Genomic DNA, 25,311 nt, shown 5'->3' on the forward strand with positions numbered 1-25,311 from the left:
ACACTCATCCAAACTGAACTTGAAGGTCATTTGGTGAAAAGCAACGTAGGACTGATATTCGCTGGGATGGCAGAAGGTAAAATCTGAGAGTAGACATGAACATGAATAAATGTTCTCCAAAATTTTTAAAACTGAATGAAATTAAGAGACTTCTGCCAAAACCAAACCCCAACAGATTGCTCCCAGTGAGCAGTTGGCAGCAGTTAACATTTGTAAAATTAAACATAGCTAAAAATGGACAACTTTAATAATGATAGCAGTTAAAAACATATACAAAACATGGCACATTTTCTCATGAAACACTGTACACTATCAAATTTGCCCAAAATATATGTTAGAATATATTTGTAAAAATAATAAAAAACCACAGAGCTGATTCTAATAACATGGCAGTTACAAACGGCAACAGAAAAAGGGGGAGGAGCTGTCAGTTACCGGTTACTATGGTAACCACCAACTGTGGAGAGCAGCACAAGAAAACTTAAAACACCAATAAATGTCTCCTGTTGGCTAGGTTTTATCTACAAGGCACAACTTGGACTCTGGCAGCTTACATTTGAACTGCAATTGCAATTAGAAATTATTGACTGTTAACATTTTTCTGTCACCTGATTTGTTACTTCTTTCTGTCTCCTTTTCTCGGATTGAATTGCTAAGGCTTCTGCTCCCTCCTCTTGGAACTTCTTACAATAAATATTCACTGAATTTATCTCATTTAGTGCGTTCAAATCCAAACTAAAAGTTCTTGAGGCGGATCCAATGACGTACTTGTTTTTTATGGCTTGACATAAAAAACTGTGTATTTGTTTTGGCTAGGACTCCCTTGAAAAGAGGTATTTAATCTCAATCGGGTTTTATCCTGGTAAAATAAAGGTTAAATAAATAAAAAATAATTTGATGATTCGGAACATACGACTAAAAAGCAAATGGAGAAGAAATCTGTAAGGGATCCAGCACCTTTCCACTGCACTTCATCTGTTTTAGTCAACTTTTTGAAGGTCTACATAGATTTCTATACATGATACTTTATTTCTTCTGAAAATTTTCCAACTTTATCAACTGCTGTGGTTTGAAAGAGTCAGAATATCTGACTTAAAATTACACACCAACAGTATTGGTGTTCAGTATTACCATATGTCACACTGACTTGTGCTTTTGTTTGACCTGTTTCCAGTGCAGCCGACTCAACAGCAGCAGACTAAGCGGAGCTGCAGATTGTGACGTCTGCTTGCAATCAGCAGCTTTAATAAATCTCCCTCTGCGTTCCCATGAGCCGCCACAGATTACATGCTGCGCCGCTGTTTGCTGAGAGCTAATGATGCCGTCTTTCCAGAATTTAGGCAAAAGAAAAATATGGTCTCGTCTTGATGGACGGGCTCTGTTACGGAGCTGGCGAATGCCTGAGTGTGTGCGGCTGATTGCTGAGTGTTCAGCTCCAGGGCCTGGATGAGGAAAGGGTGATGTAATGCCATAGCAGGGCCTTTCTGCCAGCCAAGGAGCTGATGTGGCAACACTTTGATACAGCAGACATTGTGTGTGGGTGGGTGTGTGTGTGTGTGTGTGTGCGTGTGTGCTCAAGCTGCAGAGAAAGAACAATTGATGGATATGACTGAAATGGATTTTGGCTCAGTGTTGGTAAGTGACATCATTGTGTTGCGCAACAACCAGCTATCAGTGTGTGTTATGAACTGATTGAGCTGTTTCTTTTCCTGGAAAAGATGCAGAACTTGGACTTGGTGTCCAGGCTGTTTATTCTTTTCTGAAGTACTTCCAGAAGAGCAATGAAGAAATCCACAAATCTGTTTTGTTTTTCAGCTAAAAAAAAAAAAAAAAAAGTATGATACTGTCTGCCTATCTGTTTTTATGCTTTCACTTCATCGACAGCCAGTTCATTTCCCAGAGTTCCCTTCAGGTCTTGAGGTCACGTCCTTCCAGCATCCTCTCTGCTGTTGACTTTAGAGGCCTGCTCACTTCCAGCTCTATCTAATCCTGATGACATCCCACAGAGGACACCGTGTCCAGTCTCTCCCTCCGCTCACTACACTTCATATTGTATCTTTTTGAGAGAGAGGTTCTGTAAGAGCATCACTACTCTTACTTGAGTAAAACGTCTGATCTGATACCAAGTAAATACCGCACCAATTCTTTTTAATCAAGTTTGACATATCATCAAACTTCTGACCTTTTGGTGTTTTTTGGTCTTTTCCATTAAAGTGTTTTGTTAAAGCAAAGAACAGAATTTGGACAAAGTTTATAATTGGCCGTTTTCCTCAGTCACTTTGGTGCATTTCTCAAATCATTCTTGACAATTCCAAAACAGTAAGTGCTTTTCTGGTAACAGTTCATACAAACAGCATCAAACCTGCGAAATCCACTTTCTAAAAATCCTTAGTCCATCTCTCAGCCGATAATAGTTGGATTCATGACCATGACTGAAACCAAGGAATGTGTGAAAACTGTCAGAGTGAGGACATTGCGTTTGGAACGCTGGACTTGGCTATCTGTGCATGAGGCAATGTCCACCAAGCCTAAATTTAGTGACAACGGTTTCCAATTTGAGTTCATAAAAAAAAGATTTGTGCTGGAATGATCCAATGTGGAGAAGGAAATCAAAAGAAATGCTATCCAAGTGTAGCAAGTGGAACCTCACAGGGTAAATGTGTTGTATCATAGCTTTTAGTTTGACATATCATGAAACTTCTGCAAACCAGATGTAAACTTTATTTATATCATACCAACAGCAGAGGGCGTCGTTATCCACGATTTGGTCGCAAGCTTCCATGATGTACAATCTTTTAAAAAATGAAACAAAAAGACATCATAAATTTATCCTATTGGTAATTTGTTGATTTTGATAATAAAGTGTGACTTGTTTTATCTCTGCACTCATGCAACCCTGTTATGTTTATTTTAGTCTTTGCGCGTGCCTTGTGAATTACGGTAAAAGAACAGCAGGACTGCCGTTGCAGGCGAAATTAAGAGAGAATGAGAAGCATAACCATCAAAAATATATATTACACAACTATTACTTTCACCTTGATATGTATATCTAGAAAAAATTATTTTACTTCTATCTGTCTGTCTGTCGTAATGTTTTAGTTTATTTTCTTTTAGTCATTTGATTCAATTCTGATTTTATATTTTTCATGTGTGCACTTGGTGCAGGTCTAATCTATTTTTAAAAGTACTATATAAATAAACTTGACAATAACATATTTTCGTTTGTTCACCCCTACTGCTCTATTACCGTAATGCACCACTTATGTGCGAATCTAGTCTTTATGGTGATGAAATTCTGCCGCCCTGAGCAGTGGATTTTTCACCGGATAAGAAATGGTGCGCACCCGCAGTTGGATCTTGCAGGAGGGAAAAGCTCGTGACCGAAACTGCTCTATGGACATGCTCACGTCACGTGAATCAGCGTACCTTTCTACATTTAACACACCGAAATGGCGCAGAAGGGTGTTCAGCTGGATGTTGAAACTTTTTCCTGTTCAATCTGTCTGAACCTACTGAACAATCCAGTGGCTATTCCGTGTGGCCACAGCTACTGCATGAGCTGCATTCAAAGCTTCTGGGGTAAAAAGGGTAAGAAGAAACGCCACTGCTGCCCTCAGTGCAGGCAGACTTTTGCACCGAGGCCTGCTCTGGTTAAAAACACAATGTTAGCAGCTTTGGTGGAGCAGCTGAAGCAGACTGGACTTCAGGCTGATCCTGCTGATCCTGCTGGACCTGAAGATGTGGCCTGTGACATGTGCCCTGGGAGGAAGCTGAAGGCCATCAAGTCCTGTCTCAACTGTTTGGCTTCTTACTGTGAAAAACACCTCCAGTCTCACTACAGCGCCGCTCTGCTGCAGAAACACAAGCTGGTGGAGCCCTCCAAGAAGCTCCTGGAGAACATCTGTTCTCGTCACGATGAGGTGATGAAGGTTTTCTGTCGCACCGATCAGCAGTGCATCTGCATCTTGTGCACCATGGAAGAACACAAAGGCCATGAAACGGCTCCGGCTGCAGCTGAGAGGGCGGAGAGGCAGAAGGAGCTTGAGGAGAATCGACAGCAAATCCAGAAGAAAATCCAGGACCAGGAGAAGGAGCTGAAGAGGCTCCAGCAGGAGGTGAGGGACGCCTGTGTCTCTGCTGATGAAGCAGTGAAGAGTACGGAGAAGATCTTCACTGAACTGATTAATCTCCTCCAGAAAAGACGCTCTGATGCGAAGCAGCGGATCAGATCGCAGCAGGAAGCTCTGGTGCTTTGGGTTAAGGAGGTTCAGGAGAAGCTGGAGCAGGAGGTCAATGACCTGAAGAGGAGAGACGCTGAGCTGGAGCAGCTTTCACACACAGAAGATCACAACCAGTTCCTGCAAAGCTACGCCTCGCTGCCAGCGCCCAGTGACCTCCCAGACTCATCTGGCATCAACGCCGGTCCTCTGAGGCACTTCGAGGACGTGAAAGCAGCTGCGTCCGAGCTCCGAGACAAACTGCAGGACATCCTGAGAGACGCTGGGACAAACACCCTCCAGACGGTGTCCAGTTCCCAACCAGAGCCAAAGAGCAGAGCTGAATTCCTGAAATACACCTGTGAAATCACTCTGGATCCAAACACAGCTTTCAGAACGCTGGAACTGAGCAAAAACAACAAAGCAGCAATAGTGTGGTACGAGGACGAGTCATACACTCCTAATCCGGAGAGATTCAGTTCATGCAGACAAGTGCTGAGCAGGCAGAGCCTGACCGGACGATGCTACTTTGAGTTTAAATGGGCTGGAATAGGAATTTTTGTAGCAGTTGCATACAAGAGCATCCAGAGAGGAGGGAGAGCAAATGAATCGTTGTTTGGGTTTAATGATCAGTCGTGGGCGCTACGCTGTGACATTGAGCGTTTGAGTTTGAAAGGAGCTGGTTACACTTTCTGCCACAACAAAGCAGAGACTCCAGTGTCAGGTCCTCAGTCATGCAAACTAGGAGTGTACCTGGATCACAGTGCAGGTGTTCTGGCTTTCTATGATGTCTCTGAAACCATGACTCTGCTCCACAGAGTCCAGACCACCTTCACTCAGCCGCTGTACGCTGGACTTGGCTTTTTTTTCTGTGATGGAGGCAATGCAGAGTTCTGCAACCTCAAGAAACAGAATAAATCTGATTGTACATTATAAAATATATCACCATGTTGATTCAGTATGGTACGAGACAGATTAAATATGGAAAAGCTGAGTTTGTCTGCTTTGTCCCACTAGAAACAACCAATCAGAGCCAGGAGGCGGGTCTTAGCGCTGTTAATCAGTCTTGTGTAGCGCTGTTCATCCCTCTCACATCAGTGGAGTCTGTATTTTACTGTTCTTACCCAAATTTAGATAAATGATTGTTTTTTTATTATGTATCTTAATGTATTTATTGCAACAAAGACTTTTTTATTTCGAAAGGATTTTTTTATTTTAAGTGAATTGCAGCTTTTATTCATTTCATTCCAGTCCAGGGTTGCCTTTTTTAATCATGTTTAGATCCGTTCTTGTCAAGTGAGAACATCCAGCAGGTTCAAAACAAGTCAAGTGTAAAGTACCCACTGTGGCATTAAAACAGCCTCTAATAAGTGACATAGCTTTACAAGTAAAAGCAAGCGAAAGAAAATTGTATTCTGCTTATTTACAGGAGTAAAACTGTCCTACATACTTTATGCACTACTTCATTTTTTGTCAGATAAATAATGGCGAGATTTGTTTTGCTAACTTTAAATATTTTTTAAGTAAAGATTTGTCTGTTTTCTGTCACTGTGCAAAATTTTACTCCTAAATCGAGAGACTTCTTATTTCTTTGTGTTGTATGATTAGCTCCTGAGACAAATTAAGCATCTTTACAGATGATGTAGCTTCCACTCTTGGAGCATAAAAACCTGCATGTTGGGTAAACCGTTTACCCAAAATGACATTTAGGTGTGATTTTGTGTTTATGGTGCTTTCATACGTGCAACAAACCAACACAAATTAGTGCATAATTGTGCAGAGTAAGAAAAACCTTCTAGCAGGATAACGCTGTTGAGCGTACAGCCAGAAATACTTAGTAGCGAGTGGATCTTCCACAACGCTTAGTAACTTTATAACTTAGTAATAAAATAAAAAAGAACCATTTGATGTCTTCAAATATAAAATACAAGTTTTTGTATTTATTTTCATATTTGCTCAGAATTTTGTTTTTTTGCTTGTAACTAGATTTTAATCAACTTTTTTTGCATCATTATCCAGCCCACAAAAAAAGGAATATCCATCATCCTTCAAGTTTATTGTAATTTTAAATCCTGAAAACAAATATAAAGTTATGTTTTTTTTTTAATTATGGCAACACATTCCCCAAAGTAGATATTTATATATAAGTTGTCTTTTGCAGCTCTAAATGAGTTTTTTTTTTGTTTTTTGTTTTTGTCTGGCCTGAGAGAAAAAATGGCTCTTTAGGTTGTAAAGGTTACAGACTCCTGGTATAGAACAAAGTATTTTCATGTTTTTGAATGGTCCAGTCAAAGTCCAGACCTAAATCTAATTAAGAATCTTTGGCAAGAATTAAACGCTGCTGTTCACAGATGTTCTCCATCCAATCTGCCTGAGCTTGAACTATTTAAGAGAAGAATCGGCAAATGTTTTGGTTTGGAAAGATTTGTAGCTGTCTAAAGGTGATTCTACAAAGTATTCACTCAGTTGGCAGAAATATAAATGGACGGCACACTTTATGATTTATATTTGTAAAAATGTTGCAAACCATGCCTGCATCATTTTTCCTCTTGAGATTTATTCACTTTGAATTGTTCTACACCATAAAACCCTGAAAATAGTATGAAATATTGACTTTAATGCTGCAAACTGTGGGGGTGAAAAAGTCAAAGGGGGTGAAAACGTTTGCATGGAATTGTAGCTCTGGTAATAAATACAACTTCTTCAATATTTAGTCAGAATACATGCTGGGGCTCCATACCTCAATTAGTAGCAAAAGACACATTAAATTGTCAAACTTGAGTAATTTTTTTGTTTCTTAGTTTGTCAAGTTTTTGTATCCAGGAATTATCATTCTTAAAATTACATTAAAGTCAGTGCAATGTAGAAAACAGAAGCTTCACATAAGTCCAAAATTATCATGATCATCATAAAAGGCACATGGAGGAAGAAGTCAGGAAGTCCAGGCTGGTTGTGTTCATTCCCTTCATGGTCCATCGCTGCTCAGTATGGTTTATCCTGCTCAAAACACACAAAGATAAAAAACACACACTCATCAGGTTTTTCCTACATTTTACACTGAAATTGGTAATTGACTCAAAAATATTTCAGATTCAGTCTAACTTTACCTGCTTAGACTTTTTCATTGCTGTGGAGAAAAAAAAATGCAAGTCTCATTTAGATAATAAATTCACACAGGTCTTATATTCTTATCATTTTAAAGTGATTGGTCACCTGTGTGCAGGGCAGACAGCATCACAACCAGAACAACGAGAAGGAAGGCCAAGATGAAGAAAACCATGAGGTAAAAGGTCCAGCTGGTCGGCTCTGAACACACAGAACAAACCACAGACATGACCCTCTGCTGCCATCCGGTGGTGGACCGTGGTTCTGCAGCGCAGCTACTCAGGAGTACTCTCACCTTCAACTTGCAGGATGAAGCTTTTCTTGATGGGCATTCTTAGCGACTTATGGGAGACGATGCATGTGAACTGCCTCCCAGAAGCCTCGAGCGAAGCCTTGAGGTAGAAGAAGCCCGACAAGGAGTAGGTCATGTCCTGGTTGTGCTTGTGGCTGGACAGCAGGATGTTCTGCAGCATCTTGGGAAGCGGGGCCCCGACCCGCTGACCCAACGCCGCCGGGTCCTGCTCGTACCATTTTATCTCCACGTCCAGAGGGTAGTAGTTCTCTGCCTCGCAGACAACCTTCTGTTCAGCGTCGTCCAGCACAGATAGAACACTGCCCACGTTCAGGGAGACACGGGGAGGCTCTAAAAGGATGAAATTTTCAGTTTTGAATGGGAAAACCGATGAAATACTGGGTAAATATAGAATGATTCTTTTAAAAAAAGCTTTCTAGTGTTTAGGAACTGGAGCAAACAGATTCTCAATCAATTATGAGAAACGATTAAAGGGTTCTTGGAGCAGCCTCTCAAATACTTTCTTCCTTAAAATGTGTTCACAAACACACAAATGACGGTAAAAAAATTGCAGCATGTATGCAGTGCGACATGCATTCAAGTCTGTGTTAACTGATGCAAACCAAAGGTCTAAAATTGACGTATTAAAAGACACTATTTGTCTGATTAAAACTGCCCACATTTTAAGTATGTGGGCTGGTTTTAGAAACAGTTCAAGACCCAAATGGAAGCATAAAAACATGCAAAATATAAATTTTGCATAATTTTCATTCTCATTCTCAGCCCTGTTTAGTCCGCTTTAATCGACCAGTTTGTTTGCCTACAAAGTCCAGTTCATCTAGACTTGGTGTGAATGCTTAATCAAACTCTGCTGAAGACCAAAAATGGGAACTCTGGTCTCAGTTTGGTTGAAGTGAACTCTGCGGCAGTTCGAATGCATATGTGAATGCAAGCAGATCAAGGACCGCTCCAAAAGCAGGACATAGTAACTCCTGGGTAAATACAACCAAAATAAACCGGTGAGCCATTCAGCAGCAGGAGAAATGGCTCCTGGCTTTTTACCAAAGACAAAAGAGAAATCCTTTAATGACTAAAATCTGACGTCTCTCCATTTTTGTTTACATTTCATGAAGATGTCAGCTTCCCTGAGTTTAAGACTTCAGTTCTAAACTTGAAACATCTGACCATTCCCTCCAGGTCAATCTTTGTCTCAAACTCAAAGGAGTTTCTGTACCTTAACAGTGATAGTAGAGTGGAGCGAGAGATGGAAAGACGGACTCCAGTTTGCCATGTGGGGGAAAAAAGCTGAGCAAAAAAGCAAAGCTTTTAATTTCCCAGGCCATGTAGACTCTGACCTTTGCCTTCAGTCATGAGATATGGCTGAAATAATGAGATTCCGGACGTGAGTGGATGAAGTGAACCTCTTCATCCAGGGGTAACTTGGGACAGAGCTGCTACTCCTCTGCATCAGAAGGAGTCAGTTTAGGTGCTTCTGGCACCTAGACAGGATTCCTCCAAGATGAATCCCTTTGAAGGAATTCTGGGAACATCCCACAGCGAGGACAGCCTGGATTATGCTGGGAGGATTATTTATAACTCCTGAGTTGGAGCGTATCGCCCAGGAGAGAAATGCTTGGGTTTCCGTACTGGATGTAATTAATTGCCTGGTTAAACCCCTTAACCCTCACCCCCGGAAAATACAATGAAAAACGGTATGCGGGTTTTATTTTTATTCCCACCCAAACCGGGCGACATTATTTACTGACCTGACCGACAAGCTCTCTCTCTCACCTTCGATATGCAGCACTACGTCCTGATTCCCAAACAGTGGATTTACAAGCACAGAGCAAATGTATGTCCCTTCACTGCTCATCTTGGTGAAGGGCAGCGTGTAGGTGGCATCTCCTCCAGCGAGGGCCTTTTTCCCCACTCCGGAGCCCTGGATCTGCCCCGTCCGGCTGGAGTGGCCGAAGAGTTTGGTCCTCTCTCCACGCTGCTGCCAGTGCCACTCCACCGTGATGTTTGCTCCCCGGTGATCGACGCCGAACTGGCAGTGGAGCCTCTGCTGAGAACCAAGGGTGGCTTTCACAGAGGGAGTCTGTGTTTTGGTAACCATGGCAACTGCAGGACAAAGTTAACCATACATCAATATGTGAAATATGTGAAGAGTGACTAGGGTGGAGGACACCTTTATTCAGATTTTGAAGTATGAGATCCTCAGAACTTCAAAGGTTTTAATATCCCCTCTAACTGTTGACACATTTTAATGTAGTTTATTGGAATCGTATGCAATATGCCGACATATACTGTAGTGTCATACTACTGTGAAATGGAAGGAAAAGGCAACAGATTTTCAAAATTGATAGACTGGGCAAGATGAGCGTTAATCAGAGCAGCCGCCAGTAGGTAACTCTGGAGGAGCTGCAGAGATCTACAGCTCAGGTGGGAAAATCCATCTACAGAAAAACCACTACACTGTAAAAACACAAAATTTGCTTATTTTGAGTGCAGATGTCTTTGTAGAACACATAAAATAAGGCAAAACTAAAAAGTCACTTTTCAGGAACATATAGGAGTTTTTTCTAATTTGATCATTAAAAAATGTCTTGCGATAAGTGAAACACCCTGCCAGTAAGTTTTCTGACGATTATTTGAATAACATACCAATGAGCAAATATTTGAAATCCTTTTCTAAAAGATAAAATATCTGATTGCCTAAAGTGCAAAAACGCAGCATTCCTTTAGCCTACATTTGATCATTTGTAGTAAAGAATGCACCTGCAGCTAAAAAACATACTTCTAAAGGTCAACATGTAAAAAACTCAGCCCTTTCTATTTGAGTTAACATCAACACAATGTAGTGCTGATCTGTTGATTATTATTTTTTGATTAAACAATTAATAGTTGCAATACCAAAAGGTGTCTAAAGGAAGATAGTTTTTTTTACAGAAGTTGAACTATGACACTTTAAGAGTTCTGGGTTGAACATCGTCACAGACAAATAAGCTTTTTTCATCGTAAATCCAAAATATATCTATTTTTGTTCAGTTTTGGCTTAATTGGTGCTCTGAGGTTGTTTTTCTTTCAGCAGATGCCTATTGTGGACTCCGTATATTCCAGTTAGCAATTAATTCATTACGAAATTTGCTCATTTATCACGATTAATCCGATTAATTGTGTCAGCCCTAATTACAATGTACTTAAGGTTTGCTGTTGCCATTTCAAAAAGTTCAAGAGGTGAGAATACTTTTTCAACACTGTATTTCTCATCTGTTGAGGTTTACCAGATGTAGTCAGGATCTCAGTGTCAGCGATAGCGGGCCAGCTGCGGTAGTCCTGCTGCCCCGGTGGAGGTTCGTTAGACGGATGTCTGAGGAAGCCGGTGACCGTGAACAGGCCCTTGTCTTGCTTCAGGGTGCAGGTGAACCACCGGTTGTAATCCTTCGCTTCCTGGCTGGGCCAGTGGATGTGTATGCCCTCTGTGCTGTACCTTCGCAGCTCACATTCCAGCTGCTCTGCTTCCACCCCATCCAGATACCGCCGCAGGTCCAGCTTGGATCCTACAGCAGAAAGGATAAAACCTGAAATGCAACAGTTTCCAGCTCCATTTCCTTGACTTACAGGCCGCAAGGAGTGACTTACCAGTGATCAGGAAAGTGATGGCATCTGGATTAACAGGAGTGTCTCCTTTTTGACCAAACTGCAGCATGGCCTGTCTATGGATGAGCTGAGTCTCAATGTGGCCCTCATTATTGAGGCTCACATGCTCATCTGTGAACTGACAGGGCAGCCATTGGATCTGATTAACACAGTGCACACCTGCGGAAAGATACGTGATGAATTAGTATAACACAGTGTCATACTCCACACAAAATGACTTAATGTTTACCAAAATACATAAACACCTTTAAACGACATACCTGTTGCTATAAAAGAGCATAGAAAAAACTCCAGCAGCAGACCCATGGCGATTATTCATTGGTGATTTCCAATTTGGTTCTCCGTGTAGAACTGTGTATGTCAGGAAGCTTTCGCTTTCATTTTCTAAGAATAAAAACTTCACGCGGCTTAACTTGTATCACGTAACAATCACGTGATAAAATTGCATGACAACAAATTATAAAATACTTTATAAAATGCTTAAGAGAATAAAAAGTAATGTATTTTTTTACAGTAGAGGATTTTAAAAATTTTTTACCGATGTGGTTGTGGGAGAAGCAGTACCGGCGTTGTCCAGAGGTGTCGCTGTGGCTACTGCTGACCGCTGCCGCACGTTGAAAAAGCGGAAGCGCTGGACTCTTGAAATGTTGACATGCTGTTAAAAAAATAAGGACGACTGCAGCACGCCGACACCCGTAAACTGGATTGAACTGAGACATAGAACCGCTGGTCTGGTTTCTAAAGCTGCCTTTACTGACTGGGCTGCTTTTCTCCTGACTCAGCCGCCATGGCGCTCATTATGAACAAAGGTAAATAGTTCCACTGTTTCCATACCTTATGAAGTCCACTTATCGTCTACTGAATAGAAAAATTACCTTTATACTTCATAAATAAAATATTATCTACTATTCGATTGTTTCTTTATGGTTAAACTAGTATAGGATAAAATCAGAATAAGTAAGTAAACGATTAATAAAAAAAAGTAATTAATAAATGCAAAATGATTCCTAATATGAGTAAAGTAGGTAAATGAATATATAAGTAGGTAAGTAGCAAAGCTGAATATAACATAATAAGTAAACAAAAGGTAATAATGCAATGAGTAAATGTATAATTCGAAAAAGGATTACTAACATTTTGGCAACACTGGTGAATCAAAGTAATAAATGTTATCGATAACATTCTAGTGACAATCAACTAAGTTTTATTTTAATTTCAAAGCCAATTAGTTGTTCTTGAAACTTTTTTTATTAGTTACACATTTGTTAATTTTGGCAAGCCGTGGGACTGTTAATAGGATCCTAACCACCAGTGGCACATCTCAGGAACATTAAAATGCCCTGTCTTTATCTGTAGAAATCACATATATTTAATAATTTTTTTTGTTAATAAACTAAATGTAGGATATAAACAGAATAAATTGTAAAGATGAACTTTGGCTGATGTTTTTTTTTCTTTTGTCATTATTAGCTCATATTTGTTGTACCACACTCTCACATGGAGTTATGTAGCGGGTCACCAGCAGGTATGATGGAAGCGATTGACAGCTATCCATCATTCTCGTTAGCATGAAAAGGAGGCCAGACAAATGCAATAACAAAAAGTTCAATGACTCCAGAACCATTTATTCAAATTTTAGCAGACTTTTTAGAAACACTCAAAATTTGTTGTATTTACTGACAGATAAAGGATTGTTGATTTTCTTGTATTATAGTTTTTTATCAGTTTAACTCGTATCAAGATTTGTAATTTCAACAACTTGTAAAATGTAGTAGTGGGCTACTTTAAAGGGTTAGGGATTTCTTCCTTGTTGTTTGATGAACTAGGGTCCCCTAGAAAGCTAGAAATGGCCTTGGTTATAAATCTGTCCGGTGCTTAATGAACTAAAATATAAAGTATTGCTGTGACTTTCTGATTCTTTCAGATTCAGCCATTATTCAGGGGGCTTTCCTGCAGGCGGAGAAGCTGTGTATCCCCTCGTCTCTGTCCTCGCTTCCCAAAGCCGACTGGAGTCGTGTCGGGCGCCCGATCTTGCTAGCACTCCAAGAAATCTGTGGACTAGATGAACCTGACAGTCGACCCAACCTTCAAGCTTTAACTTGGAAGAAGAGGATTGTTTGTGTTGTGTGGTTGAAGCTGTTGAGCAGAGAAGCTAGGGAGGATGTTGAAAAGGCTTGGAGGGAGAATCCGTTCTTCTCCCTCCAGAACAGCCTCCCTGAGATGAACCACGCAGTCCTGATGGAGTTGGTGAAGTCGACTGCTGCTGCGCCTATTTTTGCCCGTTTCCTCCTCCTTCTTCCCCGAGATCGGATCGCCATGGAGCTGGGAAGGCTAACGGAGCACGTCAGGAGCGAACCCAGTGGGGAAGACGATGTCAGATTTTTTCTGGAAGTTTGGTGGGAGCTATGGAAAGGCAGAGAGGAACTTAAATCAGAGACCGAAGAAACCATAGAGATGATGTTTGCCAACCAGTTTGCCCGTCTGTCCTCAGATTCTCCTCACGCTGCAAAGAGGTTGAAGCTGGACTCTGCAGAAATGACAGCATCGTCTCCAAACACTGACATCCTGCATGTTCTCTTTAATGCGCTGAAAGACATGACGGATCTGGTAGCTTCTACAAATGTGTGTTTTCAGTCGCTATCCATTTCTCTTGATGCTCTGTACACATCCTTCCTGATTACGCAGGAAATCTTTCTTCCTGTAACAGAAAAGTTGGACGTTTTGTGTAAAATGACCAACTGCAGAGGAGAGATTGAGACCCTCAGTGCTGAACTTATTCGAGATGCCCAGAAAGACTTGAGTGCCTCTCTGTCACCGTCTCCATTTCAGCCCAGCACGATGAAGCTGTCTGAAGCCTTGAAGATCATCACATGTCTCGTACAGTTTTGGAAAGACAAAGGCCTTCTGGTGGTCAGCAACCCTTTGACTCCATGTTTCTCTACTGTCCGGCTACAACGGAGCATCCAGAGAGTCCTGACTGCTCTGGATGAAGTTCCTGAAACTGTGACAGAGACAAACACGCTCAGAGATCTGCTCAAGTCCCTGGACCTTCCTGCTGCTGAGAACACTCCTGACATTCAGGCTCAGGTAACCGCAGTGATCATCGCTCACCGCATGCAGGATTACCAGAGCTTTGCAGAGCTGTTTGCAGGCCAGGCATCCTGGGCTCGTTCTGAACTCTGGGTTCACTGCCTGGAGGAAAATCAAGCCGCTTTCCGGCAGCATCGTACTCTCTTCAGCCTCTCTTCTACCCTCATGAGTCTCCTACACGCTGAGAACTCCGATGTTAGCCAGTGCAGGAAGCTGATGAAGATCGCCGCAGATATTTTTTCTGCACTTTCTTTAGAAGACAAGAACCAGACGCTTGCTGCCATGTTGAGGTTATCCAGCAGGGGCTTCTTCAAGCAGCCTGTCCCCTACGCTGTAACAGAGGGCTTCCAACAGGAGCTCAACATGGCCTTCAACTGCATCATCCAAGGAGGGGGCGGAGCCTCAGCAGCAGTGTCGCAAGGCAACCTGACCACTGCCATCTCCTTGGTGGCGAGAGTGGCGTTTCAGAACCCAGAGGCAGCGTTAAAGTCCTGCTGCCACTCAGCCATTTTCAACAGGGGAGCATTCTCCCTGATGGCCAAGATCCTGCAGCAGCTGCCTGGACTCAAAGCTCAGCTGGGAGGAAAAAATGAAGGAGAACCTAAAGATGATAAAGTAAGTGCTGCGAGTGGTAGGAGTCTGCTATGCAGGTGTTTGCAGGACACAGTCAGGAGCAAATCCATGTCAGCGAGTGAGAAGCAGCAACTCCTCAAGTTCCTGGGTCTTCTGATGACCCCAGACGTGATGACTGAGGAGGAGAAGAAGAAGCAAAGTTTCCTGCTACCTCAGGAGGTCGTCAACACCTTTGTCTTGCCCAGTCTCTCAGCAGTGGGTGAGGATGCCCTAGTTATCATTTTAACCCACTAAGAGTTGATGGTTTTCTTAAAAAATCTTCCGGAAAACTTATTGAGTCTTCTGAAAGAATTCACATTTGTATTTATTCACATTTTGTCCTGATACAACCATAAACTTTACAGGAAACCTGTCTTTTTGCACATTTTTGTACTTCCTTTTGGACCTCAACTACTTCTAAAATCAGCCAAACTGCTTAAAAAAACACCCAGCCGTTTTCTGGAAATATGTTAATGTTTTTTCGTGTCTGGGAAAGCAAGTCGCTGAACTTTGTGGTTGTAATCTGACAAAGTGTCGCACAGTCATTAACTTCAATTCTTATGTCTTCTAGTATTTGTAGCTAGACTTTACATGTATTTGGGTGGAGGATGTGTTGAAACATTTTCTGGTGGATTCACTCTGTAATTTCTCCATGTATCTCCAGGTGACGATAAGATAGACACAGAGTTCAGTCTGCAGCTTCTCCATGCTGCTCTGTCAGTGGAAGCAGCTCCTTCCCCTCACTGGGTGATGAACTGCTCTCCCTTTCCCGTCCTCTTTGTCTTGGCCCAACTCTACAACCAGGCTTACAGGTGTGTGTAGTCTCTAATGTTTTACATTTTCTACTTTTCCACCCTTTAACTTCATTATGAATCATCTGATAGATGTTGGGAGGAGCCAGCAGATGGTGCCGTCCACCTACGCTCCATGGACACTAAGGAGCTGCTGGTGTCAGTGCTGACCACTCTGGGGCAGCTGGTGGGGGCAGAGATCGAGGCAGCCCCCAGCAGCTGGTCCAGAGCCCTGTTCTGGCTCTACAACAAGATCGAGGCGTTGGATTGGACCGTTCGGTTCCATCTGAGGCCAGTTTGGGGAGAGCACTTTAAAAACGAGGTGCCCTCTTCTCTGCTGGAAGTCTGTGACCTTCCTGAAGAGGTAGGAATATCATGTCCACACTGCAAAAACACTTATTAGTAAGTATTTTTGGCCTAGTTTCTAGTGCAAAATAAAACAAATGTAACTTTTCAACAAGACATAGAAGCTTGTTTTAAGTCAATAACATCTGAAATCTGGGTGTATTGTCTCTGAACCTTCAGAGCCACAAAAAGACAGTTACAAAGTCGGTCTTCTATCACTTGAAGAATACTTCCAGGATTGAAGGATTAATGTCCCAGCAAGTTCTAGAGAATCTCATCCATGTGTTTATCTTTAGTCGCAACGATTAATGCAACAGTGTCTTCACATGTCTGCCTAAGCAATCAATCGTCCAGCTGCAGCTGATCCAGAACGCTGCTGCTTGTGTTCTTACTAAAACCAGAAAGTTAGAGCACATCACACCAGTTCTAAAGTCCTTCCACTGACTCCCTGTAGCTCAGAAAATAGATTTTGTTGTTAGTTTATAAATCTTTGAACCTCATGTCCTCGCTTGAGGTTCAAGCGAGGACATGAGGTTGTCACAGATCACATTAAAGATCTGCTGTTGTTGTATCAACCTTCTAAGCCTCTCAGGTCTTCTAGTTCTGATCTGCTGTGCATCCACAGAACCAGAACCAAACATGGAGGAGCAGCATTCAGCTTCCATGCTAATCCATAAACTGAAACAAACTTCCAGACAAACTGCATAGCAGCTGAAACACTGAGTTCCTTCACATCAAGTCTAAAAACCCACCTGTTTAACGTTGCTTTTGATTAGTAATAAATAGAACATTGATCAATATAGTTGATGTGCATTGAGGATTTTGATAACGGTATTTGACAAAATGTAATATTTATTGATCGTTTCTCAGTTGGTGACTGTGATGTTTTTAAAGTGTAAAGCACTTTGAACTGCCATGTTGCTGAAATGTGCTATTCAAATAAACTAGACTTCATTAAGTATACGTAAGAGACTGAGATGATCAAAGGGTTTTCATATCTGGACTAGGCTGTATGAATATTCCTGTCCTTGCTCCCCCTGTAGGACTGGTCTGGCCTGGACCTCCCTGAGTACGGCCAGGGAACGGGTCTTTTAGCCTGGATGGAGTGCTGCTCCCTGTCCGACTCCCTGCGGTCCACCATGCTGTCCTGTCTTTCTCTGGACCGGCACCGGCCCGACCACGTCAGCATGTTCAGCAAAGGCCTGCTGGTGGTGCTGACGCAGACCCTCCCCTGGAGCTCCGTCTCCCAGTGGGAGCGGCTGCTGGGCGTCCTCAGGGAGCTGATCACGTCGGCTTGTCTCAGCGTCCCGTTCTCTCTGGAGTACGTGGACTTCCTGCCCCTCCTGGACCTGAGGCAGTTCTCATGCGAGCTGCGCCTGTCGGTTCTCCTGCTGCGAGTCCTGCAGCTGCTCTGCGGCTCCAGCTGCTCCGACTGGCTGTCCTCTGACGGCTGGGCCCACATCTGCAGGCTGTACGCCCATGCTATGAGGGACATGATGAACTGTGTGAAAGCCAAGCTGCCCCTTCATTCTTCTTCTTTAGAGTGTCCTAAAGCTCCTGATTCCTCAGAGTTAAATCCGTCTGTTAAAGCTGCCAAAAGAGATCATAATCCTGTGAAACATACAGAAGATTCTCCTCAGGAATCAGAAGATGCTCAGATGAAGGAGGAGGCGGCTGCAGCGCCGAGCCAAGAGGTCCTCTTCGTTCTCAGCCAGCTCTTCTGCCACATTCAGCACATCCAGGTAGGAATTAAATGATTCTATCTGGATTTTACCTCAGCACACCAACAACATCGCTGCAGCAAAGGTTTGGTGTGGAAAATCTGCTTTTAATGATTATGACGTTTGAGACATGGCTGCAGATATCGGCAGCCTGATAAAGCCTGGAGATAAGTTGATCACAAAGCAGATTTTACTGCTCAATTCCATTTTTTTTCCTTTATTGATTTACATTGTTTTTCTCTCTCATGGTTGTCGTTCATACTGCCAATTAAATGTGACCGCAGTGACACTTCTGTGTTAACGGTTTATGTTCCCAAAGCAACCCGCATGCACAGAAGAGGAACGTTGATGTCACACAGCTGTGCAGTATTTACAGAAGTATATATGATCATGGAAAGAGCAATTTATGGATCATTTTTAAAGTTTATTCAGCAATGGGAGTTGACGGTATTGTTAGAAGATTCTAACAAGATGAAGATAATTAAAAGAAAGCATGTCTTTAATGTGTGCACCCTGAAATATCTTATCCAGGTAGTTCCTCATTGTGTTATTGCGAGCACTTATATTGAGATTTGACATACATTTGTTTATTCCAGGTGATGATGCCAGGAGGCCAGTCTGAGCCTCTGTTCCTGTGCAGCCTGGAGATCCTCAGCCACTACGAGGCCGTCATGGCGGCTTTCCCAGAGAGCTGCAGCCACGCGGAGAGCGACAACACACGCCACTTCTTCTCCACCATCACAGACAACCTGAGCAACCAGCACATGAAGGCAGTGCTCCAGCAGAAGATCGCTCAGCTTGTGTCGTCTGCAGCTTGAACAGACACCCTGTGCGTGTTTCCTAGTTGAGACGACCTGCTGAAGATTCTTACTAAACAATGAGATGCGTTGAATATCAGAATCCACACCTTACTCCGGCCAAACTGCCGGGTGTAAAAACTGAATTCTAGTAAATAAATGGTATTTTCTAGTGCAAAGATATGATCTGTTCATTATTTTTGTTAGGAGGTATGACAATAAGGTTACTATAGAAGGGAAAACATTAAATAACATCCACCAGTGTTAAGTAGACTGCTAAAAGCATCTGAAGTTAGTCTAGATGTTTTTGATGAATTTCTGGACCTTAGAAAACATTTTCATAAAACTCAATTTGATGGCAAAAACGTTGAAAAAATTGTTTGTGGCCCTTTCTTAATTAATAAAAATCCCACAATGGCCTCTGAAATAACTTTGAAACAGACAAAAGTAATTAAGAAAAATTTACTGAAAATTAACAAATGAAAATGGGACATTGCTTTTGAATTATGGTTCAACGGAATCATTTAAAAAAATAGAAACTTTTCACAGGCAAAAATGGTGGCAGTTGTAGAAAAGATTGAAAATAATTTAAATATGGGGACATTTTAAACTAAGGTGTGCCCTCTAGTTAGCATTAGCATGACTTCAAGTTTGTAATCAGTCTACCTGAGAAAAATGACCACTGAACAGTTTATTGAACATATTTATTTGATCAAGACGATCAAATAAATCATCTTGTAATGTATATAATAAATATTTTACCATAACGTAAATGGTTTTCCATTACCCTGATGCTGTTGAAAAATTACAATGGAATATTAGGGCCAGGCTAAGAAAAAAGAAAAATAAATAAATAAATTATATAGTCATGTTACCAGAATAAAGTCGGACTTTTATGAGAACTTCGACATGAAAAAGCAGTCTTTCAACTGCAGTAAAATGAGAATTGTAAGCATCTTGTGAATTGTATTTTGATACTGGTTTTACAGATAAAGAAATAATTCGTTTACACATCAAAGACTGACTAATAATCTGATGCTTATGTGTTTACTACAACTTTATTCAGGTAATGTTACAACTTTATTTTCAAAATATGACTTTATTCTTATTATTTTTAGTTTTTGTTTTTTCTTAAACACTTTTTTTACTCTGTTGTAAAAAAGTTTCAGCCAAATAAATCTTTAGTAAAACCAGGCACAGAAGCCATGACTTCTGGTCTCAGTGTCTTAAATTAACAGACCAATGAGCTCCTCAGTCTTTCTTCGTCACATCTTTGTTTACCTGCGGCCTCCTCTGCCTCAGGTAGAGTCGCTGTGCTTTCCTCAGCAGCAAGGTGAACCAGTAGATCTGTGGAGCCAGCAGCACCAGGTTCCCCACGTTACAGTGCAGAGGCAGGTGGAAGGCCACTTGGTGCAGAGGAATGCCGAACTGCCGGCCGTACATCCAGTACATGAAGGGGAATACGAGGATGCGACATGTGAAGAAGGTCAGTAGGACGATGAGGCCGTTGATTTTATGTAGCTTGGTGCCATCGAGGCGCAGCTGTGTGTAAACAAACAGATGAACAGAAACATGCAAGTGAAAAAACCAGAGCAATCTATCAAGATGTGATGCAAAGAATGGGAAAGAGATTATGTTTTTTCCTTCATTGTTCACCTGAATGAGGATCTTTCCTATGGAGACGAAGGGAGTGCTGAGCTCTGTGATGAACATGCAGCCAATAAAAAAATCCCCCAAACCTCTCCTGAAAAACTAAAAACAGGCACAATGCAGTCAATAATCAACTTATTGTTTCTTTTCACTCATAGATATCTGCTCCCTTCATCACTTTACATCAGGATTTAATCTGGCCTATAAAGACTTTGTTGCGAAGAATATTTCACCTAAATGAACAACTTTTTGGTGATCTGGAAATATTTCCAGATATTCCAGATCTGGAAATATTCCAGATCTGGAATATTTCCAGATCATTAGAAGTTAGATCAGTTTTGATCTAACTTCTAATGTTTTGATCTAACATTAGAAGTTAGATCAAAACTTCTAATGTTTTGATCTGCATCAAAACATTAGAAGAATCTCACTCAAAGTTATTGATTTTAGATCTGTGACAAATTTTCCAAATGAATGAAAATCTGTGACGGCAGAGGTTCGACTGAATGAATACGACTGTTTCCTCACTGATCTCACCAGTGTGATTGGTGTGAAAATAAAAACCAGGGTCACGTGATGGAGAACCAGCATCCAGTCCTTGCGAAGGAAAGCTCTGACCGTCTGCAGCGAGTGTCCACTGGGAGCTTCGGACCCATCTCTGCTCCTCTCAGTGTGGAAGTGGCTCAGATACATGGTGTATATGTCAAACACCATGTAAGGAACTCCAAACAGGACAAAACTGTTCACCAGCCAGTGACTGTGCATCGTGACACATGAAGCATTTTAACTCGATTGTTTTTCCTATATTACAATGAAAATGTACTGGTAGCTTATAGAGAGTTCTTCACCTGTCAGTCATCACATCCCTGCAAGATGAAACAACTGTGACTCCAACTGCAGTGGCCAACGACCCATGGACAGCAGAAATCAGTCTGTAGAAAGAAACACATCAGACCAAAAGTCAGATGAAACTGGAAACTTTTTACTGTAAAACTGAATCCTTTTGAAAAACTTAACTGGAACAGCCTCTGCACGTTCAACTCAAGCTTGAAAAATTTATTATTCTTTATAAATTTTGACTTTGAAATCCTTTGAGTCCGGTCGAGCTTATGATGGTTTGATTACTGAATAATAATTTGGGGAATCAAAGAAAAGTTGAACAATTTTCCATTTAGATTATAAGAGTTAGTCAAGAAAATGAACAGAATAAGTAAGAACAAATTGGATGCACGTTTTTTTTAATGTGAATTTGTTTTCCAAATTCATTTAGGCCAGTTTATTAGTTACACTTTGCTAGCACCAGGCTGGACACACATTAGTTTTGAAAACTGCCCTCTTTTTGTCCCTCATAGATTTTAGTAAATACTCTCATGGTTACATTCATGATGTAAATTTCCTGTTTTACCATATCAACTACACTTCAGGTTTGTGATGAGGTGCATTATTCTGCTGGAAGTGGCCATGAGAAGATGGGTACACTTGTATGGAGGATCAGATCCTCCATATATCAGATCCACACATCAGGATAAATCCATGCTTTCATGTTACTTCCACCTAATTTTCACCCTTTCCACCTTAATATTGCAGCTGCTCCAGACTCATCGGGCATCTTGTGCATTGTTGGAGAGCCTTTTTACATTGAATCATCAAATTCCAGTTCTTAGGAACAGAGGGTCATCTGGTAAGGTCTTCAGCTGCTGTAGCCCGTCTGCTTCAAGGTTTAAAGTGATGTGAGTTCAGTAGTTGTACTCAACACACCTTAAGGTGCTGAAACAGTCTTCCCGTTCTCCTCTGATAGTTGTGGGTAAAATTCCCAGTGGGTCAGCAGTTTCTGAAATACTAACACCAGCATGTCTGATGGCCGTTTTTTAAAAGGTTATTTACAAATTCATTTAGGCCAGTTTATCAGTTACACTTTGCTAGCACCAGGCTGGACACACATTAGTTTTGAAAACTGCCTCTTTTTTTTGTCCCTCATAGATTTTTGAACTTCTTTAAGTTCAAAGTTTATGGTTTGAACTTAAAGAAGTTCTCTTTAGTCTTCATGCCACCGCCGTTGGGCTGCAGGCATTAGCTGATTTACAAGTGTACTCAATAAAGTGGCCAGACTGTTTCAGTATAACCAGGCTCTTCATTTGAAACATAAGCTAAATGTAAAGACTTTAACAGCTCTTCTATCCCTGCAGTATTAGTAATTCAGTCCCCACAACCTTAGCAGCAGCTCGCTAACATTAAAGTGCAGCTTGTTATTCGTGAGGAGGCTGACCTCTCACTGACTACGGTGACGTCGGCTTCGCTCCACTCCGTCCTGGTGTGTTTTAAGATCTTCCTGAAGCTGAAGAAAAGCCCTGGAAACACCGCAGCTCCACACACCAAGGCGGCCATCATGGTATCAGCAGCCTCGACGTATCTTCGACCCTGGAAAACAAACTCTATCTGCTACATGTTACCACAACATCTCGGTGCTACAGCGCTAACTCTCCGGAGTTGTTGTTATTACTATTATTCTGCTTATTCTTCTAAATAATAATAACTGTTTACATTAAATAAATATATATAAATGATTGTTGTTTTTTAAAAAAAAAGTTATTCTTCTTTTCTTGATAGTTATTGGCGGTTAGCAAACAACTAAATGGCACTTTACCGCCACCAACTGGTGAGAACTTTTGCCTTGACAGGTACTGGTGGATCCTCATCGGTCCCCTCACTGGAGTCAATGGGGGTACCTAGTGAAATGAAAACAAACATCTGCTAATACCTCAAACTACTTTGCAGCACTATTCCATCATCTGATTTTTTTTTTATTTTACTTAAGATTATTACTTTTCACCCTAATTTCCACCTTGTTTGGTTGATGAACCCAACAGGGTGGAACATAACAGGTTGGGACTTTTTATGTGATCAACATTTACCTAGCTAACCTTCAACAGAATAACAAATATTTAATGACTAAATCGAATATAATGGGTTTTTTTTAATTTTTCACAATCTATCTTAACAGGGCGGAACTTTAAGGTTGACTCATACATGTTTAACATATTTAAGATAAGAAAAAGTAAGGAGATGGTGACAGTTGAAGCTTACCTTGTTTTCCATGGTTGAATTCACTTCAAAACCAATTGATGTCACTTCCATTAAATGGCTTTTATGGAATTCTAGTCTTTTTTAAGGCAAAACGGAAACATTCTAACAGAATGGAAAAATAGTACTGGGAGAAAACATGGAGAAAATAAGAACAATAGTTTCAACAAATTCAATTACATATTAAAATAGGGTTTATTACAGTCAATCAACTTATTGAAGAAAAACAACAAAAAATATCTATTTTATAGTTTAAACTTCTTGAGGAAGTCTATTACACTGCACTGCAGACACAATGAAATTGAGCATGTGTGTCACCAAAACGGTGTGTAAAGTACAAAATAATATTTAAAATGCATTTTATTTATATTTGAATGATGGCAAACATCTAAATGTATAATTAAAATATGTTGTAAATATTTGGCACATTTTAGAAAAAAAATCATCCTAAGCAAAACACGCAGACATGGAATGTTGCTGCAAAAAAAGAATCACCTATGTGTGATTTTTCCAAGAATTAGATCTTGGAAAAAATCTCTTTTCCAAACTCCCTTTTAATATTCATAAAAAAGGGAGTTTGTTTTTTACAACCCACAATACGAGGAATAACAATGTATTTCTGACAGAATTTTTCCAGTTGAGAATTACTTGGCTATCCATTTAAAAACATCCTTCCAAAAAATAACATGAGATCTTTCAATGACAGAATCTTGATATCTTAATGATGATTATTTCAATATCATTATTGCAGAAAGAACAACAGTTATTTCAAACCCAAAATGCTGATGCCAAAATTCATTGGAGGTATGCAGTATGTACAGAAAGTATTCAGGAGCCTTTAAATTTTTCACTCTTTGTTTTATTGCAGCCATTTGCTAAAATCAAAAAAGTTCATGTTATTTCTCATGAATGTATGCTCAGCAAACCATCTTGACAGAAAAGAACCAGAAATGCAGAAATGTGTTAAAAAAGAAAAACTGAAATATCACATGGTCAAAAGTATTCAGACTGTTTGCTGTGACACTTATATTTAACTCACATTTCTTCTGATCCCCCTTGAGATGGTTCTACTATGCCTTCATTGGAGTCCAGCTGTGTTTAATTAAACTGATGGGACTTGATTAGGAAAGGCACTCACTGGTCTGTATAAGACCTTTGTCTTTCTCTGACGCAGTTCATGTCAGAGAAAGAGAATCATGAGGTTGAAGGAACTGCTCAAAGAGCAATGACTCTAAGCACACAGCTAAAATAACAAAGGAGTGGCTTCAGAACAACTCTGAGACTATTCCTGACTGGCAAAGCCAGAGTCCTGACCTAAACCCAATTGATCATTTCTGGAGAGACCTGAAAATGGCTCCACCAACTTTCACCATCCAACGGGACTGGAGAAGATCTACAAGGAAGAATGGCAGACTATCCCCAAATCCACGTGTGCAAAGCTTGTTGCATCATTCCCAAGAAGACTCAAGGCTGTACTAGTTCAAAAGGGTGATTCTACTCAATACAGAGCAAAGGGTCTGAATACTGATGGCCATGTGATATTTCAGTTTTTATTTTTAAATTTGCAAAGATTTCTATATTTGTTTTGTCTCTGTCAAGATAGGGTGCTGAGTGTACATTCATGAGAAATACATTTTTTGATTTTTAGCAAATGGCTGCAATGAAGCAAAGAGTGAAAAATGTAAATGAGCTTGAATACTTTCCATATCCACTGTAAATGTGGAATCAAGTTTAAACAGATAATGTACACAAGAGAAAAACCTTTCAGTTGTGATATTTGTGGATACTGATATATCCTGAAATCAAGTTCAAACACACATGCGAATCCACACACACCACACCACGTATTGCTGTGATACTTGTGGAAAAATTTTAACTATATATTAAATCTAATCTCGCACAAAACAACCACCCTAAAACAGAAACCTTTTTGCTGTGATGTTTGTGAAC

General features: G+C 40.8%; 4 protein-coding genes across 4 annotated transcripts; 2 read left to right on the top strand and 2 right to left on the bottom strand.

Annotated features, from left to right (window-relative positions):
* The first annotated feature begins 3,449 nt into the window (after positions 1 to 3,449).
* LOC116707967 (tripartite motif-containing protein 16-like) lies at positions 3,450 to 5,153 on the top strand. The gene has a single exon (XM_032545673.1). It carries the CDS (start codon positions 3,450 to 3,452, stop codon positions 5,151 to 5,153), a length of 1,704 nt encoding a protein of 567 aa, XP_032401564.1.
* Positions 5,154 to 6,322: 1,169 nt separating this feature from the next.
* Positions 6,323 to 11,660, bottom strand: dhrs13b.2 (dehydrogenase/reductase (SDR family) member 13b.2). Its single transcript, XM_032546021.1, has 8 exons — positions 11,535 to 11,660; positions 11,257 to 11,433; positions 10,899 to 11,174; positions 9,406 to 9,735; positions 7,618 to 7,965; positions 7,431 to 7,523; positions 7,325 to 7,344; positions 6,323 to 7,214 (listed from the first exon to the last, which is right to left on the bottom strand). The coding sequence occupies exons 1-8, from the start codon at positions 11,578 to 11,580 to the stop codon at positions 7,200 to 7,202; spliced, it is 1,305 nt and encodes a 434-aa protein (XP_032401912.1). The 5' UTR covers positions 11,581 to 11,660; the 3' UTR covers positions 6,323 to 7,199.
* A 218-nt stretch (positions 11,661 to 11,878) lies between these two features.
* Positions 11,879 to 18,813, top strand: gemin4 (gem (nuclear organelle) associated protein 4). The gene is made up of 6 exons (XM_032545669.1): positions 11,879 to 12,083; positions 13,199 to 15,196; positions 15,641 to 15,788; positions 15,861 to 16,131; positions 17,156 to 17,854; positions 18,430 to 18,813. The coding sequence occupies exons 1-6, from the start codon at positions 12,062 to 12,064 to the stop codon at positions 18,649 to 18,651; spliced, it is 3,360 nt and encodes a 1,119-aa protein (XP_032401560.1). The 5' UTR covers positions 11,879 to 12,061; the 3' UTR covers positions 18,652 to 18,813.
* Positions 18,814 to 19,663: 850 nt separating this feature from the next.
* LOC116707965 (TLC domain-containing protein 3A) lies at positions 19,664 to 22,876 on the bottom strand. The gene is made up of 5 exons (XM_032545671.1): positions 22,547 to 22,876; positions 21,129 to 21,212; positions 20,818 to 21,037; positions 20,287 to 20,382; positions 19,664 to 20,172 (listed from the first exon to the last, which is right to left on the bottom strand). The coding sequence occupies exons 1-5, from the start codon at positions 22,666 to 22,668 to the stop codon at positions 19,882 to 19,884; spliced, it is 813 nt and encodes a 270-aa protein (XP_032401562.1). The 5' UTR covers positions 22,669 to 22,876; the 3' UTR covers positions 19,664 to 19,881.
* Positions 22,877 to 25,311: the final 2,435 nt, after the last annotated feature.

The sequence above is a fragment of the Xiphophorus hellerii genome, chromosome 18 (genome assembly GCF_003331165.1).
Source record: "Xiphophorus hellerii strain 12219 chromosome 18, Xiphophorus_hellerii-4.1, whole genome shotgun sequence".
Classification (NCBI taxonomy): Eukaryota; Metazoa; Chordata; class Actinopteri; order Cyprinodontiformes; family Poeciliidae; genus Xiphophorus; species Xiphophorus hellerii.

What these genes read in the sequence shown, in the direction of transcription:
- LOC116707967 (XM_032545673.1), top strand. Translation starts at nt 3,450, where the DNA reads ATGGCGCAGAAGGGTGTTCAGCTGGATGTTGAAACTTTTTCCTGTTCA.
- dhrs13b.2 (XM_032546021.1), bottom strand. Translation starts at nt 11,580, where the DNA reads ATGGGTCTGCTGCTGGAGTTTTTTCTATGCTCTTTTATAGCAACAG. An exon ending in TGAGATCCTGACTACATCTG is followed by an intron (nt 9,736 to 10,898) that starts GTAAACCTCAAC and finishes TTTGTCCTGCAG; the next exon opens with TTGCCATGGTTACCAAAACA. An exon ending in CTTCATCCTGCAAGTTGAAG is followed by an intron (nt 7,524 to 7,617) that starts GTGAGAGTACTC and finishes CTGTGTGTTCAG; the next exon opens with AGCCGACCAGCTGGACCTTT.
- gemin4 (XM_032545669.1), top strand. Translation starts at nt 12,062, where the DNA reads ATGGCGCTCATTATGAACAAAG. An exon ending in TCTGTGACCTTCCTGAAGAG is followed by an intron (nt 16,132 to 17,155) that starts GTAGGAATATCA and finishes CTCCCCCTGTAG; the next exon opens with GACTGGTCTGGCCTGGACCT. An exon ending in GCCACATTCAGCACATCCAG is followed by an intron (nt 17,855 to 18,429) that starts GTAGGAATTAAA and finishes TGTTTATTCCAG; the next exon opens with GTGATGATGCCAGGAGGCCA.
- LOC116707965 (XM_032545671.1), bottom strand. Translation starts at nt 22,668, where the DNA reads ATGATGGCCGCCTTGGTGTGTGGAGCTGCGGTGTTTCCAGGGCTTTTC. An exon ending in TTTTCACACCAATCACACTG is followed by an intron (nt 20,383 to 20,817) that starts GTGAGATCAGTG and finishes GCCTGTTTTTAG; the next exon opens with TTTTTCAGGAGAGGTTTGGG. An exon ending in TAGGAAAGATCCTCATTCAG is followed by an intron (nt 20,173 to 20,286) that starts GTGAACAATGAA and finishes GTTTACACACAG; the next exon opens with CTGCGCCTCGATGGCACCAA.